At 63.9% G+C, this 14478-nt stretch overlaps 1 protein-coding gene across 1 annotated transcript in view; it reads right to left on the bottom strand.

Annotated features, from left to right (window-relative positions):
- The window catches only part of INPP5A (inositol polyphosphate-5-phosphatase A), a 179572-nt gene that overhangs the window by 13843 nt on the left and 151251 nt on the right, over window positions 1-14478 (bottom strand). The window contains exons 10-11 of the mRNA XM_079713026.1: window positions 5948-6043; window positions 5778-5852 (exon numbers count right to left, since the gene is read on the bottom strand). Coding sequence (XP_079569152.1) covers window positions 5778-5852; window positions 5948-6043 — 171 coding nt within the window. The remainder of the gene's footprint in view (window positions 1-5777; window positions 5853-5947; window positions 6044-14478) is intronic.

The following is a 14478-nucleotide window of genomic DNA, read 5'->3' as shown; positions in this document are numbered from 1 at the left end:
GGAGGGTCTGTCTGCAGCAGGGACCTGCAACTTCCGGGAAACAGGCGTCGCTCCAGCACCTGCCCTGGACATCACCCGGGCCGCGTGCAGGCCTCCCGAGGGCGGGCCCCCCGGGCGTGTGGCCGGAGGGACCCGGGGCACCCTGCAGGCCCTTCTGTGCGAGGCCTGCTCCAGACTCAGCCCCTCTGCCGCCGGCGCTGGACCCACACTGCCTGTGCTGACCGGCCACGCGGGGCCACCTTGCCCTGCTGAGACCACGCGGCGCAGCCACCATGGGCGCTGGCGTCACCTCCGAGGTGCCCTCAGGCAGTGTCCAGCAGGGGGGACACCGTTTTGCCCAAACTAAGTTAAGAGAGTAAGAGCGCTGGCCTCACACAGGAAGATAAAAAACAAGACCTGGCCCTGAGGGACTCTTCAGAGCCACACCCCACGGGGCACCATGCCCCCAGGAGGGAAGGGCACTGGCAGCATCGGGCCACGCACACCCTGGGGGTGCGGCCATCACTCACGTCCCCTGCAGCGGTGCGGAAGCACGGCATCGTGCGGGCCCCCGAAGCCACACCCGTCCCCTCTGCCTCCGCGACCTCATCCGTCACTCCCGGAGCGTGCAGTTAGCAGTGCCGGGCGCCAGGCTGCTACCTGAGCCACCTGCACGTGGCCCTCCCCGCCGAGCCTGCGTGCACCAGGCCAGCCATCGGCCGGCCAGAGGGAGGCGGAGCTGACAACTCCCCCCGCAGGAGCCCTTGATGGTGTCTGTGGTTTGGGTGGGGGGATAAACCAAAGCTCCTTTTGCATAAACGGGACCACTTCAGACACAGCTGCCTGATTTCAGTCTCACACAGGTTCCTGCAGCATCCTGGACACCCGGAGACGGGGGCACAAAGAGCCTCGGACCCTGCCTGGCGAGGCGTGGATACTGGACCCCACAGGTGACACTCGGGAGCCCATATCTGCTGCGAGGAAGCGCCCGTGGCAAACCTCACCCAACTCAGCACCCCCTGGCGGCCCTGCCGGGGGTGGGGGGCCCTAGGGGTGCAGGGCCAGGAGTGGGGATGCAGGATGGGGAGGGGCATGGGGTGGAGGAAGGGTTTGTGGGTGGGGGAGGGGAGGCACAGGGCGGGAGCTGTGGGTGCGGGAGGGGCAGGGGTGGGGGGGCATGGGGGGCGGCCGAGCCCCTCAGCTTCCCGGCCCCGGTGGCCCCTGCCTCTGCATCGAGGAGAAACACACCCCACTTCCAGGGAGCAGCCCAGGCCAAACAGCTTCCGGAAGGTTGCGGAGTTCGCGCCTCAGGGGTGCCGGGGATGGAGGGGAAGTGTGTGTGTGTGTGTGTGTGTGTGTGTGTGTGTGTGTGTGTGTGTGTGTGTGTGTGTGTGTGTGTGTGTAGCATAAGCGTGGGGCCTGGACCAGTCCCGTGCTTACACGTGTTTGCACGCACGTGGGCCTGGGGATGCCCTCGTGTCACACTCGCAGGCGCACACCCCCCCGCGGAGGCTGGCGAGCGTGTCTCATCCACAACGCTCCAAGCGTGAATTCCTGGTCTCCGCAGGTCAGACGGGAAGACAGCCGTGATGCTGCGTGGCGGCTGCAGGCAGGCACGACCGTCAGGGGAGGAGCATCCACGGCACCCCTGACGACCGGCCACCGAGCCCGACGCCGGCGGTGGCCTCCTCCCCCCAGAGGCCTCGGTCCAGCACCTGGGAACCTGCAGGCGGTGAGCGGCCCGAGCCTCACCCACCGAGAGCTGCCAAGCCTTTCAGCTTCTCCCAAATTTAACTCAGACTCTTGAGAGAAGAAAAGAAACATTCTGGACGCAGCGAGTCCGTGAGGCGTCCCGACGGGCTCGCCGCCCCGTCCTGTGCGTGACGGGCACACGCGTGTCCGCAGAGCCCCGCGCGCACGCTCAGTCCCGCTGCTCCCGCCCCGCCGCGGGCCTCCCGCCGATGCCTCGGTCGGCGGCGGCTCTGTCGCTCCCACAAGGCCCGCTGCCAGAGTCCTTCCTGTGGGGGCCTGGCGCTCGGGCTGCTCTCCGTCTTCGCATTTGACGTTCAGGCTCAGGACTCGCCGAGCTCCTGAGGACCAGGCCTTCCGGCCCCGCCCTGAGCCTCCAGGCACTGCCTCCGAGCGACCCTCGAGGTCTGGCTGCGCTGGGGTCTCAGCTCCGCTGTCCGGCCGCGTCTGTCCTGACACTTAACTCACCTGTGGAGACGTCCACCTCAGTGACTGCTGCTAGCACTTCTCATAGCTTTTAATCTGCCTGCTGTTTTCAGGGTATGGTATTTGTTTATGTTTCTGATTCTCTCACGTTTTCAATACCTTTAAATCTCATCTTATAATTTTTATCAAGTATTCAGTTATCTGATGTCCGTGGACTCTTGCTACTGTGCAGTGCTTCCTACATGCCTTGTACCCGGGGCTTGTTTTGTTCCTGCTGCCCCACGGCCCCCAGGGCTCCATGCCCTGAGTCCACGGGAACGATGGGAGCTGGAGCCACGGCTGCTGCCACAGGAGGCCAGCGTGAGGTGTTTCTGATTAGAAATGACAGTGCATTCCTGTTGAAAGGGTAATCTGTATCTCTCTGAGATTTTTCACAAACTGGTAACCAATTTCACATGTATCTTTAACATTCTTCTTGATTACAGAGTGAAAAACAGAGTAGGGCGTGTGTGGACAATGATTAAGCGGCCGCTGATCGTACGTATCTGTCAGGCGCTGTCCCGGCTGCACACATTCCTCTGTTACTGCAGAGACGCCGCGCTGATAAAGGGAAAGAGGCCGGAAAATCGATGCGCCCTGAGCTGGAGCAGTCGCTACACACCCAGAAAACATCTCTATCCAACAGGCCGAGCGCGGTGAAAACTCACGCGCCCTGCCCTGGGACAGCTGCAGAAAATTTAATCTCTCCAAATCCTCACCAGGGCACTCCATCCTGCAGCCCTGACAGCCACACTTATAATTAATTATACAATTTCGATGGGAATATCGACTAAACAAAGCTATAAATCATAGAAAAAGTCAATAGGCATGGACACATTCAATCATGTCCCGGCCAATGATTACTACTCTTAAAATACAATAATTATTTTCAGAGCCAGCTTGAATTAAATTTCTGTCAGACGGGAACAAGACTGGTGGTTGATCAAGGATGCGATGGATTTGGGGGCCGAGGCCGGAGCAGCACATCCATCCTGCTGTGGGCGTCTCGCGTGAAGGTGAGATGTCCTCCGAGGGCTCCTCAGGCCATTCATCGTCCCCCAGGGGGGTCTGGACGACCGCCTCCCAAGTGGGACTGACACGCGACACGCCGAGCTGCCAGGGCAGTTACCGCTGAGCCTAGGCCCTGCACCACGGGGACGCACGAGGCCACCCCCTTCCCCGGAGATTCCCGACCCGACAGGCGGGGCCCGCGGGCCTTCCAGGACCCACGTGGAGACCTCATCTCTGCTTCGACTCCACTGCGTCTTCTCATCTAAGTCAGGCTCAAACTTCTCCCAGATATTCAAACTAACTTTCCTCCACCTTAAGGGAGCACAGTTTCGCATGGCAAATAAATACGGAACTAGAGCTTACGTCTAACGGTGACATCTGTAGTTTCCAGGGTGGTGACACGCTCTCTAAGTGCTAACCGAGGGCAGCGGGGACTCTGGACCCACGTGTGACATCCCCGTGCCCCCCCCCGCCCCCCCCCCCCGCACACCTGCCTCAGGACCCTGGTTTCTCTCTTGGATAGTGGACCTTCCTTCTCGCCAGTGTCCCGGCTCCTTCCGGAACGTTCTGGCCCCCTGGCCACTGCAGCGCCACTCTCTGTGTCCGCTGTTCCCCTCCCAGGGCATCTCCGCTTCCTGCTCGCCCTGGTAACCACACGGTCCCTGGCTTCGAGGGGCCGTCTCTGTGCTAGGGGCCCTCAAAACCCACCCCGCCCGCCCTTCTCCAAGCTCAGAGGGTCGCACGGCTGCCCAGGGAGCGGACGGCACCCCGAGTCTCCTGGGCACCTCACCCCACACAGGCACACCGAACGCGTCGTGTCCCCAAACCTGCCCCACGTGTTCCGGGCCTGGGAAGTCACAGGACGGCAGCCAGACACGGCCGCGCCCTACAGAGCCTCCCGTCCAGCCCAGCAGGGCCGCAGCTGAGCCGTGAGCGCCGTGTGCTGAGCCCAGGCGCTGCAGGATACAGCGGGAGCCCACCTCACTGGGACCCGAGGCCCCCTGCGCAGCCGAGCCGGGAACTGGCTGCGGGGACGCGGGGACGCAGCACGACAGGCAGGGGGAAGTGCGTGAGGCGGCTCGGAGCGTCCGCGGGGGCAGAGGTGCCCCCGGTGCGGCTGCAGGAGGGGTGGGGGGTCAGCACAGAGGCCCCGGGAGTGAGCCGCGCCTCGGAGGAGAGGTCAGGGTCCCGGGCTTTACCCGACGGCGGTGGGAGGTGGCCGAGGCCCAAAGCTGGGCCTGACTGGGTGGGCGTGTGACCGGCCCCGGGTGGGCTCCAGGCCGGGGGTGGACAGAGGGGCAGGGGTCGGGAAGGAGGCAGGGGGGGCGACGGCCGGGGGCGGCAGACTCAGGCGTGCGGCGAGTCCAGGCCCAGGAGCCGCCGGACGTGCAAGGCGAGGGAGGCCCGGTGGGGGACGAGGGCTTCCGGGGAGGACAGGAAGGCAAGGCGGGGACACGGGCTGGCAGAGTCTGCTGCACATCTGGAGAGCCCCTCTCCACTTAGACATGAGCCCTCTTCTGAGCGCCTGGCACGAGAGCTAGGGGCCCCCCCACACGGAGGCACGGAGCCCCCAGCCGGGCCGGTGCGAGTGCTCGGAGGGGCCTGAGGCAGACGCGAGACGGAGGCATCGTCCAGAGCTGGAAACTCAAGACCCAACGGGTGACCAGGCCATTCAAGGGCGCCCAGAGCAGCAGAGGGGGACCAGGGAGCCGACCCATGAGGGGTGTGGTCCCGGGGGGAATGCTTCGGAGGCAGGCCCTCAAGTCCAAGCGCCACCCCTGGCCTTTGGGCTAAAGATGTCCCTGAGGGGTGACAATGGTCTTGGTGGCAAGCAGGCGAGGTGGGGTGAACGGGGAACTGAAAATGGGGACAATGGTACAGACAGCCCCTTAGCAGGGTGGGAAGAGCAGAAAGGCCCCCAGGAGGCGGGAGGGGGGAGGCACAGGTGCACACCTGGGCTTGCGGTGATGCTCCCACAGGTGTCCCGACCGCCCTCAGTCGCCGATGCGTCAAAAGCACAGGAAGTACAGGGCACCGCAGGTGCAGGCCCCCCTAGGCTATCCCGCTGCAGGGACCGTGCTCGCCGGGTGGTCTGAACTGCAGGCGTCCATTCACACATATCAACACTTCCCTCTGCACGCACACACACACACACACACACGCTCACACGTGCGTTCGCGGCCACAGAGATGCCCCCGCAAATTTGCATGGTGGTTCTCTTCCTTCCAAAGGAAGCCCCGGCCTCTGTGGGCCGGCCCTGAACCAGGAGTTCCGCACCCAAAGCCCCCAGCCCTCTGCCTCTCACCGGGGAGGACCCCGGTGCTGAGGGCCACACTGGCCGGCACAGGCAGCGAGGCCGGTGGCCGCAGCCCAGCCGGCGGCAGGACGCCCCCCCAGGAAGGGCCCAGTGGAGAAGTGACGGGAGAGTGAGGGTTCAGAAGCCGACCCACAGGCTGTGACGGCACCGGGAAGCATGGTCCTGGGAAAGTGGGGGCGTTGGGAGGGGCCGGGGGCCAGCGCCGCCCCAGAGCCGCTGCCGGGGGACCAGCCACACGTCGGACACCAGAACTCACCGCGGTGCCGTTGTCGTCCCGGAAAACCTCCTGGTTGAAGTAGTCAAAGAGCTTCTTCTCGAGCTGGAGCATCACCTGCCGCGGGAAGGGCCGTCAGAGCAGGTGGGGCCCCACCTCTCCCGCCGCGGGGGCCACAGGGCTCGGCACCCACCGCACCTACAGGTGCTCACCTTCCGGTCGTTGTCTGACTCTCGGAATATCAGCTTCACGACTTCGTTGGTGTCGGCAGCCCGGACGGTCTGCATCGTGGCCTTTGTGCAGAGAGTCTGGGAAAGACACGAAAGGAGCTCAGTCCCCGGAGACATGCCAGCCCGCTGCCCGCCTCCACCGCTCCCCGACCTCGGCTCAGGGGCTCACACCTCCCGTGGACGGACCCGTGGCTCCAGACACGGCAGGGCCACACCCCCGGCCCTCTGCCTGCCGCCCCAGGCTGCCCCGAGGACCGGGACCCGGGAGGCCTGCAGAGGCTCCGCAGGGAACAGTCTGAGCAGCGGTCCTCCACAGCCACAGCGGGAGGGACGGTGAAGGGCAGGCAGACAGGCCCCGGGGGCAGCACGGGGGACACAGAGGCCACGCCGGGGGCCCTGCGCAGGGACGCCCACCAGCTGCGGCGGGGCAGACGGAAGGGCACGGGTGACAGGCTGACTGCGGATAGGCTGAAAACTATTAAATCCAGGCTCCTTTAGAAAATCCTTCCTGTCCCAACCTAGGTGTGGGGCGAGGAAAGGCAGCAGGATGGGGGTAAAACAGGGTCGCTCCCCAGTCAGGACGAGGCTGGAGGCTGGCGCAGGGGCCGCGAGGCCTGGTGCAGTTAGGGACACCGCAGGGCCGCGCTGACCACACCAACACCGCAGAGACGAAGTGCAGCTCTAAACGGGCTGAGAGACACCCCAGGTGCACAGCAAGTGCCGGCGAGGACGTGCGGAGACCGGGGCCCCGCAGCCTCCCTTCGGGAAAGTCCATCCACGTGGAGTCCAGAAAGGACAGATCAGGGGCCGCGGGGCCGGTGGGGTGAGAGGTCACAGCTGGGTTTCAGCTTGTGTGTAAGTTACGCCTCGATAGGGCTGTTGTTGAAAAAGCACTAGGTGATTTTTATTAAAAAAAGAAAGAAGGAAAGACCACCGCAACTGAACTAATGTTGACTTAAAAAAAAACCTCTTCATCTAAGGAGCCCTCGTGAGGTCACTTCACGGCGGAGCCGCGGGGCTCAGAGGCCGTGGGGCTCAGAGGCTCGAAGCAGCCAGCTTTTGGGGAGATCCTCCCGCAACAGGCCCGAGGGCCCCGGGCAGCCCGGAAGCCGATCCCCCTGGACCGCGCGCTCCAGGACAGGCATTGACATTCAGAGCACAGACAGCTAATCAGGTCAAGCCCCCCACAGTGGCTTCTGGACTCATGTGTCACAAATCAGTCTGGCCGCCTTCAAACGGCCGGATTAGAACAAGCGCCTGGACCATCCGGCCCAGCGCGGCCACCCTGCCCAGCCCCCCGGCGAGGAGGTCACCCCATCCAGATGCTAATGCGCTTAAGTGGCTTAAGCACAGTGAATGGGGAGGGCTCGGCAGGCAGACGGCATTGTAGCCTCTCGGACGCGATTCAGGAAATTCATGGTCTTCTCCCAAAGGCATCTGCTGGAAACTTTTTTAAAAAATTGCTTTATCTCGCCACTTCAGACGGGCTCCCAAAGGATAAACATCTGACCAGCCCAGCCCTTGGAGGGGCCTCTGCGAGCCTCGGGCCTCTCTCCCACACCCGCCAGGCCTCCTCCCGGGCGGGCCTTTCAATCCGCAGTCGTGACCACTCATGCAGAAACCCCCGGGCCGGGGCCTTTCCGGCTCGCCTCCTTACAGGAAGGCATTTTCCTCTTTTGAAAGGAGAAAAAAACTTCCCAAATGTTGTTCTTAATGAGCCGTCGAAGATCTTTTTCACCATCAGCAGCGGCATGAAGGGTGCAGGAGGGGCGGCCCAGCACCGTCTTACCGGCACCCGGAGCCCCTGGTTTTTCACTTGGAATTTAGGGGCCCAGGCTGCTGGGGTGGTGCCCGCAGGACCCGGCGCCGGTGTCAGCCCAGAAGCGCAATGCACAGCGTTTTCTGCAAGCCCCGCAGTTTTACAGCCACTGAATCCGCACAAACCCCTGGGGCTCAGAGTGCCTGTGCAGCTGGCCCCGCCCCTCCCAGAGCCGCCCGCCCCATTGCCCCCATCCCGCCGTCACAAACGCTCCCCACCAGGGTCCAAATTCTATGCAGGCAGAGCCCCTTGGGTCCCCACAGGCAAGCCCATGAGTGCGGCCTTACAGAACCCACTCTGCTCTCTGCCAGACTGGGGCGGGGTGGGGTGGGGTGGGGACAGCTTGCTTCTGTCTGCAAAGCCCGGTGTGGCCTGGGGACCGCGTCTGGGTCTGTCTCCACCGGAGTCGGGAGTCCTGACATGTGAGCATGCAGGGGTCTCTGAAGGACCCCGAAGAGGCCCACCGGCCCACAGCCCGAGTGTGGGCCCTGCCCTGCGGGTTCTAGACCCCGCGGAGGGCGCGGGCGCAGGGAGGGGTCAGTAGGCGCTGGGGCTGGCCCCCCAGGGTGCTCCCTGCCGGCCTGGGACGTGGCGCCCTCCCCTCGTGCCCCGCAGGACGCTTGGGCCTGCAGATGAGGGGCTGGGCTCAGGGGGGGCGCCTCCTGCCCCAGCGACACCTCGTTCCCGAGTTAACCTGGCGGCTGTTTACGAGTCTGACACAGACTGGGTGTTGGTGGAGGCACGGACTCCCTTCCGGCGGCCAGCCCCCCAGGTCCCCGAGAGCCACGGGCGCCCCCGTTCTCAGCGACGGGCCTCACGCCCTGGCTTCTGGGAGGCTCCGAGGAGCGCCTGGGTCCCCGGGACGGCTGGGCATAGCCAGGTGACCAGGAGTCCAAGCTGCGGAACCCAGGGGGCAGCAGGGGACGTGCGTGCAGATTCGTCCCCGTGGCCTCCTGACCTCTGCGCCCGGGGAAGGGGGCTCGCCAGGGCCTGAGCTCAGACGGCGTGAGCGGGTCACTGTCTGGCGTGCTGTCACCCATGGGCTGCACAGAGGGTGGGGCAGGTTCAATCCTGATTTCAGGCAGCGAGGAAAACCCGTCTGGCCAGACGACTGAGGCTGTCTCGGGTACAGGCGTGACCGACCCCCTGCATCTCTCCTCAGAGCCCTCTCTGCGCTCTTCCCCTCCACGTGGGAAGCAAGGAGGTTTAAACAAAATCAAAACGAACCACCAAGCCACTCTGGCACCCAAATTTAGACACTACCAGCAGATATTGGAAATATTCTAGTTCATTCTGAGCAAGAGGTCTTCTCTTTTTATTCAAATGCAGACCCCCTGAAGGACATAACGCGTAGCCCCCATTTCTGCCTGGGCCCCCAGGAGAAGCTCACACCACGGAACGGGCCCCCAGAAACAGGGACCAGCTGGACCAGGGGCGTCCAGCCCCCTGGAGGTCCAGCATTCTCTCAGCGGCGCCCACCTGCCGGTGACAAGGCCGCTTCCAGTCAAGGGCGTGGGTGGCGTGCCGGCACCTACAAGGGGTCCTCCGTCCCCTGCTCAGACCTTGGGGGCTGGATTAACTTTTCTTTCCATCAAGTGGAAAATACAACAGCCTTAAAATGAAAAATAACCAAAAGAGCGGCTTCCTGAAGTTGTGAAGCCCCCAGCCCCGCAGGGTCCACCCTGTCCCCGTGGTGCATCCCGCCGCCTGGGGTCTGGTCTCCAGCGTCTCTGTTTGGACGCGGGTCCTCGGGAAGGACAGCCAGCAGCCTCCAATGTGAGGCCCGGTGCACACTGCGTCCCACCAGACTGGACACAGCTTCTGCGCCGCTGGGGTCCTTCCCGGGTGAGGCCAGGGTGGGAACTCCATCTGCCCCGTCACAGAGCCACATGTTCCCGAAAACACAGGGAGCTGCTAGCGTCCTCACCTCCCCCTCTCCTGACCACGTCAGGGACCCAGCTCGGCCGTCCGCGCCTGGGCAGTGGGTCACCGCTGGGAGGGTGAGCTAGCTGCCCCGTTTCAGCCTTGGACGAGGCTCCTTCTGGCCCCACGGAAGAGGAATGAGCCGGTCTGGACGGAAGCGCTGGTTCTGCAGTGAAGGGCCGGGCCGGCCTGCTCAACATCGTTACCGTGCGGAGGGGCCGGGGGGAGGGCGGGAGGCTGGCGGGTGGGCTCCATGCCCGGCCCTTGGCGTGCGACCCCGCTCCAGAGCTTTCATCCCCTGACAACTTCACGCAGGAAAACACGCGGACCCTCTGATAGCGTGAAATCGGAAACAAAGCCGGGGCACAAAGAGGCCGACCGGCCGTGGCCGCCGGTTCTCTCTTCAGCCACAAACGTGCGCGTAGGACCGACCCCCGAGAAGCTGAAAGGAAAAGCACGTAAAAGAAACGTGTCCTCAAGGGCTTTCAACACAGCCCGGACGTGGCGTGCCCCTGGGTGAGGATGCTCGGCAGGGCCGCCGGCCTGGCCTCTGGCATCTTGGGGGAGACGCGGGGAGCCCTGGCCCCGCCCGGCCCCTCGAGGACCCTCACCCACTGACATCCATGCCCTCGTCTCCTGCACAGTATCAAAAGGACAGTGACCCTGCTCTGGAGGCCCCGCGTGAGGGGGTGGCTGGCTGCTCTGGGCTGCGTTTCAGACGCAGGGAGTGAGGCCAGAAAGGCCCAGACCTCAGGCGGGGGTGGGGCGCCGTGGGGAGCCCGGCCCTGGGTCCACCCGCTGGAAGCAGAAGCGGGAAGAGCGCAGGTGCTTCATCAGCTGTGTCTGCAGCCCCGGTGCTGGCACCTCCCGGGAGCAGGGGCCGGAGACCCCCCGCCCACCTGCACCCACGCACGGCCGGCCTTGCACCCGGCTTCCCGCCGGCCCGCGCGCTCCGCTCCTCGTCCTCTGAGCAGAGGGGGTTCACGCTCTGGGAGCGGAAGCCGTCGGGGAGCTGGAACAGGGTTAGCTCCTGGTTCAAGCAAGCCGCAGCCACAAGCAGCTTCTCCTTCCTGCGGGGGCGGCCATCTCCTCCCCAGGCACTCGGACACCCTCGCCGCCTCTGTGCTGTGCGTCCAGCAGGAACCAGGCTGAGGCCAGCAATTTGCACCCGAGGAGCTCGGCATGGAGCTGCCGCCCCAGCTGGGCTGCAGGGCCTTGAGTCCTTGGGGTCCCCCCCCCAATATCACGGAGATGTCAGAGAAACCGGGCCTCGGCACCCACGGCGTTCACTGAAAACCAGCCAACAAAGGGCGTCAGGGAGAAATTCACCCCCGTCCCACGGTTGCTCTCATCATTCTGTTACTTTTGGTTAAATCCTAGCCATAAAAATGTTTAAAAATAAACAGGCGCACAAATAAACGTTCCGTCTGCAGCACAGACCACAGAGAGAAAGAGAAGGATTTCTAAACGACGGCGTGCAAAGAAAGACCTGAGTCCTTTACACAGGTGTTCTTTAGAACAAGTTAATGGAAAATCATTACCTTTTACATTTAGAGTTTTTTCAAATGACTGGAAAACAGATCCCACTCTAGAGGATAAACGTGACCTTTTCTGCGATGACTCTCCCCATGACACTGGACGTTAACCCGGGTCTGCCTCCTGCTGTGCTGCATCCCCTTAACCCCACACCTGCCTCAGCTCTGGAAGGAGAACGGGGTCTCCGGGACCCACAGTGCTGCGGCCCCGACCTGGGCTGCCCAGATCCACCTCTTGGAATCGAGGGGTTAAAGGCTACCTCTGGCACCTCACTCACAAGTCAGCGTGTGGGAGGTCTGGGTCCAACGCTGGGTCACTGGGAGGTGGGTACGGAGAATCAGCCAGCCAGCCCCGTGCCCTGGACACCCACCCACCCGCCAGGAACAGGAGAGAAGCACCATCCGTCCCAGGGATGGGCCAGTCCTTGGTCACCAGCGTCTACAGACGTCGTTTCAGTCCTAAAGGCGTCCAGGGAGCAGAGAAGAAGGGACGCGGAGTCAGCGGCTTCAGAACCTGCCTCAGTCACAGGTGCTCACGGCTCCGCAGGAAAGTGCTCGGAAAAAGACTTCACGAGCCCTCTGACCACCCCCTTCGGGGCAGACACGTGCCACGGCCTGAAAAGTAGGCGCTGGGCAGACAGACAGACATGCATCTCGGAGCCGCCCACACCGCCTGCGGCCGAGTGAGCAGGTCCCGGGGTACACGCTGCCGTGGGAGCCTTCGGGGGACGGCCGGGGCCACTCAGCCTGCGACAGGAACAGCACCTCCCAGCGCACGGACATGTGGTCCAACGAGCTCCAGCCAGAGCTTCAGCCTCCTTCCCTATCACACATGCACACACACACCCTCGGCGCGCACACCCACACACACATCTTCTGGAGAGCAAGAGCCCTGGTTTGCCTGGCCCACGCTAGCTCCAGGGCCCCTCCTGTGGTGGCCAGGCCGGCCCGAGGCCCAGGAGGTCACCGTGCTCTAGGGGGGACGGCTGCGGCCGGGTGCCGGGCCGTGACTGCTGTCCCTGGGTGTCGGGGGGCGGGGGAGCTCGTGTGGTTAAGACGAGGCCACTGGGCAGCGTCTTGCCTCTCAGCTGCACCAAGTGGGGCCCAGAGCAGGCGCCCGTGAGAACCCTGAAGAAACACACACCTGCTGCCTTGGCCGCAGGAGGGGCCTGGCAGGGACCCTGCCCTCGGGGGAGGTCATCAGAGTGCTAACTTCCTAGGTTTTCAGGGTCCGAGTGGCCTGCCTGACACAGAGAAGGACCGTGCTGGGTGCGCGCCGAGGACCTGAGGCCGAGCAGGGGCGGTGGCCGCATCGGGCTTTCACCGGGAAGCACCATGGGGTGGTCGTCCTGCATCGGGCGGGAGCGACCCCGAACACCCCCCATTCCGTTTACTCTGACTTCCCAAGGAAGACCCTTCTGGAGAAGTGCAGCTTTTCAGAGGTTTTCCTGGCAAACCCCGGCCCTGGGGAGGAGGGACATCCTTGATGGCCGAGAGCACACGGACTCCGAGGGCCTGAAGGCGCAGACATCGCCGGGCGGGCGTGGGCGGGCAGCCGGCCGCTGCCCGGGGTCCGTGAGAGGCGCCGTTGTGAGGCCGTGTCAGCGTCAGAGGCGCCTTCGTCCTTTTTGTTCTGTACATCAGCTGTTCAGGAGAACAACAACCGCCATAAAGACCCTTTCATCTCCTCCCCAAGATGCCCCGCCAGCTCCCTACCCGCTGACGGAGGGGCGACAGCGCCCGCCCGCGGCCGGCTGGGCAAACCAGGGGAGCTTGACTGATTTTTCTAGAAGGAAGCAGCGCGGGCTCTTTCTAGGCTCGGGTCCAGCAGGACAGGACTGCCGCTCGGGGGTCGCCCTGCCCACAGGAGATCCGGCCGGGGGACCTGCCACGCTCCTGGTCTGGCCTCTTGAGAACGTCCCCAGCCTTCCACAGACACACCAGGGCTCAGACCTGCTGGGCAGCGGGGAACAAGGGGCAGGGGGGAGAGCAGGACCCCTTGTCACCTCCTTCTGTAACCGAGCAGGACGCTCCGGGGCCTCCCCGGGACAGACCCCCTGCCCCCGTCCCCTGCCTGCCTCTGTTTGCAGAAAAACTTTAGCCTCCTAGGCCTTCCTTGAGTTCCAAAGAATAACTTTAATCAGAGAAGTGAGACAATGCAGAAACAGGCTGGGGACAGTCCACGGGGCCTTCCGAAGGGCCGGCACAGGTAACGACCAGGTGCGATGCCCCCTCCTGGCTGAGTGGGAACCCAGGTCGCCTGTGCAGCCAGAGGGCAGGAGGCTGGGTGGCAGAAATGCCCGTGGTCTGGGGCAGGGGCTCAGGCCACCGGGCAGCCTGTGTAGTCTCCCTGGCCGGCACTGCGATGCGGGGCGGGCTGTGCAGTGCCTCCTGGTCCTCTTCCAAGGTGGGCGCGGTTAGTGCTGGGACCCCGGCTGTTGGGGCACCGCCTGGGCACCCACCCCCCCCCGCCCCCGCCCCGCGAACGTGAGCGTAGGGACGGCTGCTACCTCCGAGAAGCCAGGGTCCTCACAGGCCCCGCTGGCACCTGAACCTGTACCTGTCAGCAGCCAGCAACCGGTTTTTAAAAACAGCCGCCAGCCTCCAAAAGCGCATCCAACACCATGGCTGTCAGTGGTGACGGACGGCAGGTGGGTGCGGCCGGGCCACGCAGAGATGGGAGCGCCTGGCACTGCTGTCACCCTTTGTCACTGGCCAGCTGAGCGCCCAGCTGCCAGTTGCCACTGCGCAAGGCATGAAACATACTCTCTGAGCCATCCCGTGGGCTGCACAGCCCATTAGATGGCACATGCTCAGCGTGTTTAATTTGTCTGCTTTAATTACGGCTTACGAGGTGCCAAGTTTGATCACAGGATCATCTTTTCAGTTCTGCTCTGCAAGCATGTTTGTATTCATTTGCATCTGAAATGCGAAGCTCTAATTCCGGGGGTGGGAGGGGCAGCCGCTCACTTTGCACAAAGCACGCTTCCGACGCTGGTGCCAGCAGGATGCCCGCGGCCCCTTGCTGCAGAGGACCGGCGGGTCTCCAACGTGCCCTGGAGCCCCTCGCCGACTTGTCCTTCCAGAAGCCCCTGCCCGCTGCAGCCCAGGGTGAACGTTCGCAGCCTCTTTCTTCCTGGTGGTCAGGATGCTCGTGTTTCCGGAAGGACCTGACTCCCCTCTGGGCGCTTCCAGGAGCTTGGCGGGGTGAGCACCAGAGGCAGGGCATCCCTGGG

The sequence above is a fragment of the Hyperoodon ampullatus genome (assembly GCF_949752795.1).
Source record: "Hyperoodon ampullatus genome assembly, chromosome: 1".
Lineage (NCBI taxonomy): Eukaryota > Metazoa > Chordata > Mammalia > Artiodactyla > Ziphiidae > Hyperoodon > Hyperoodon ampullatus.
Note: the sequence above shows the minus strand (reverse complement) of the source record. Positions and strands in the feature narration are given on the sequence as shown.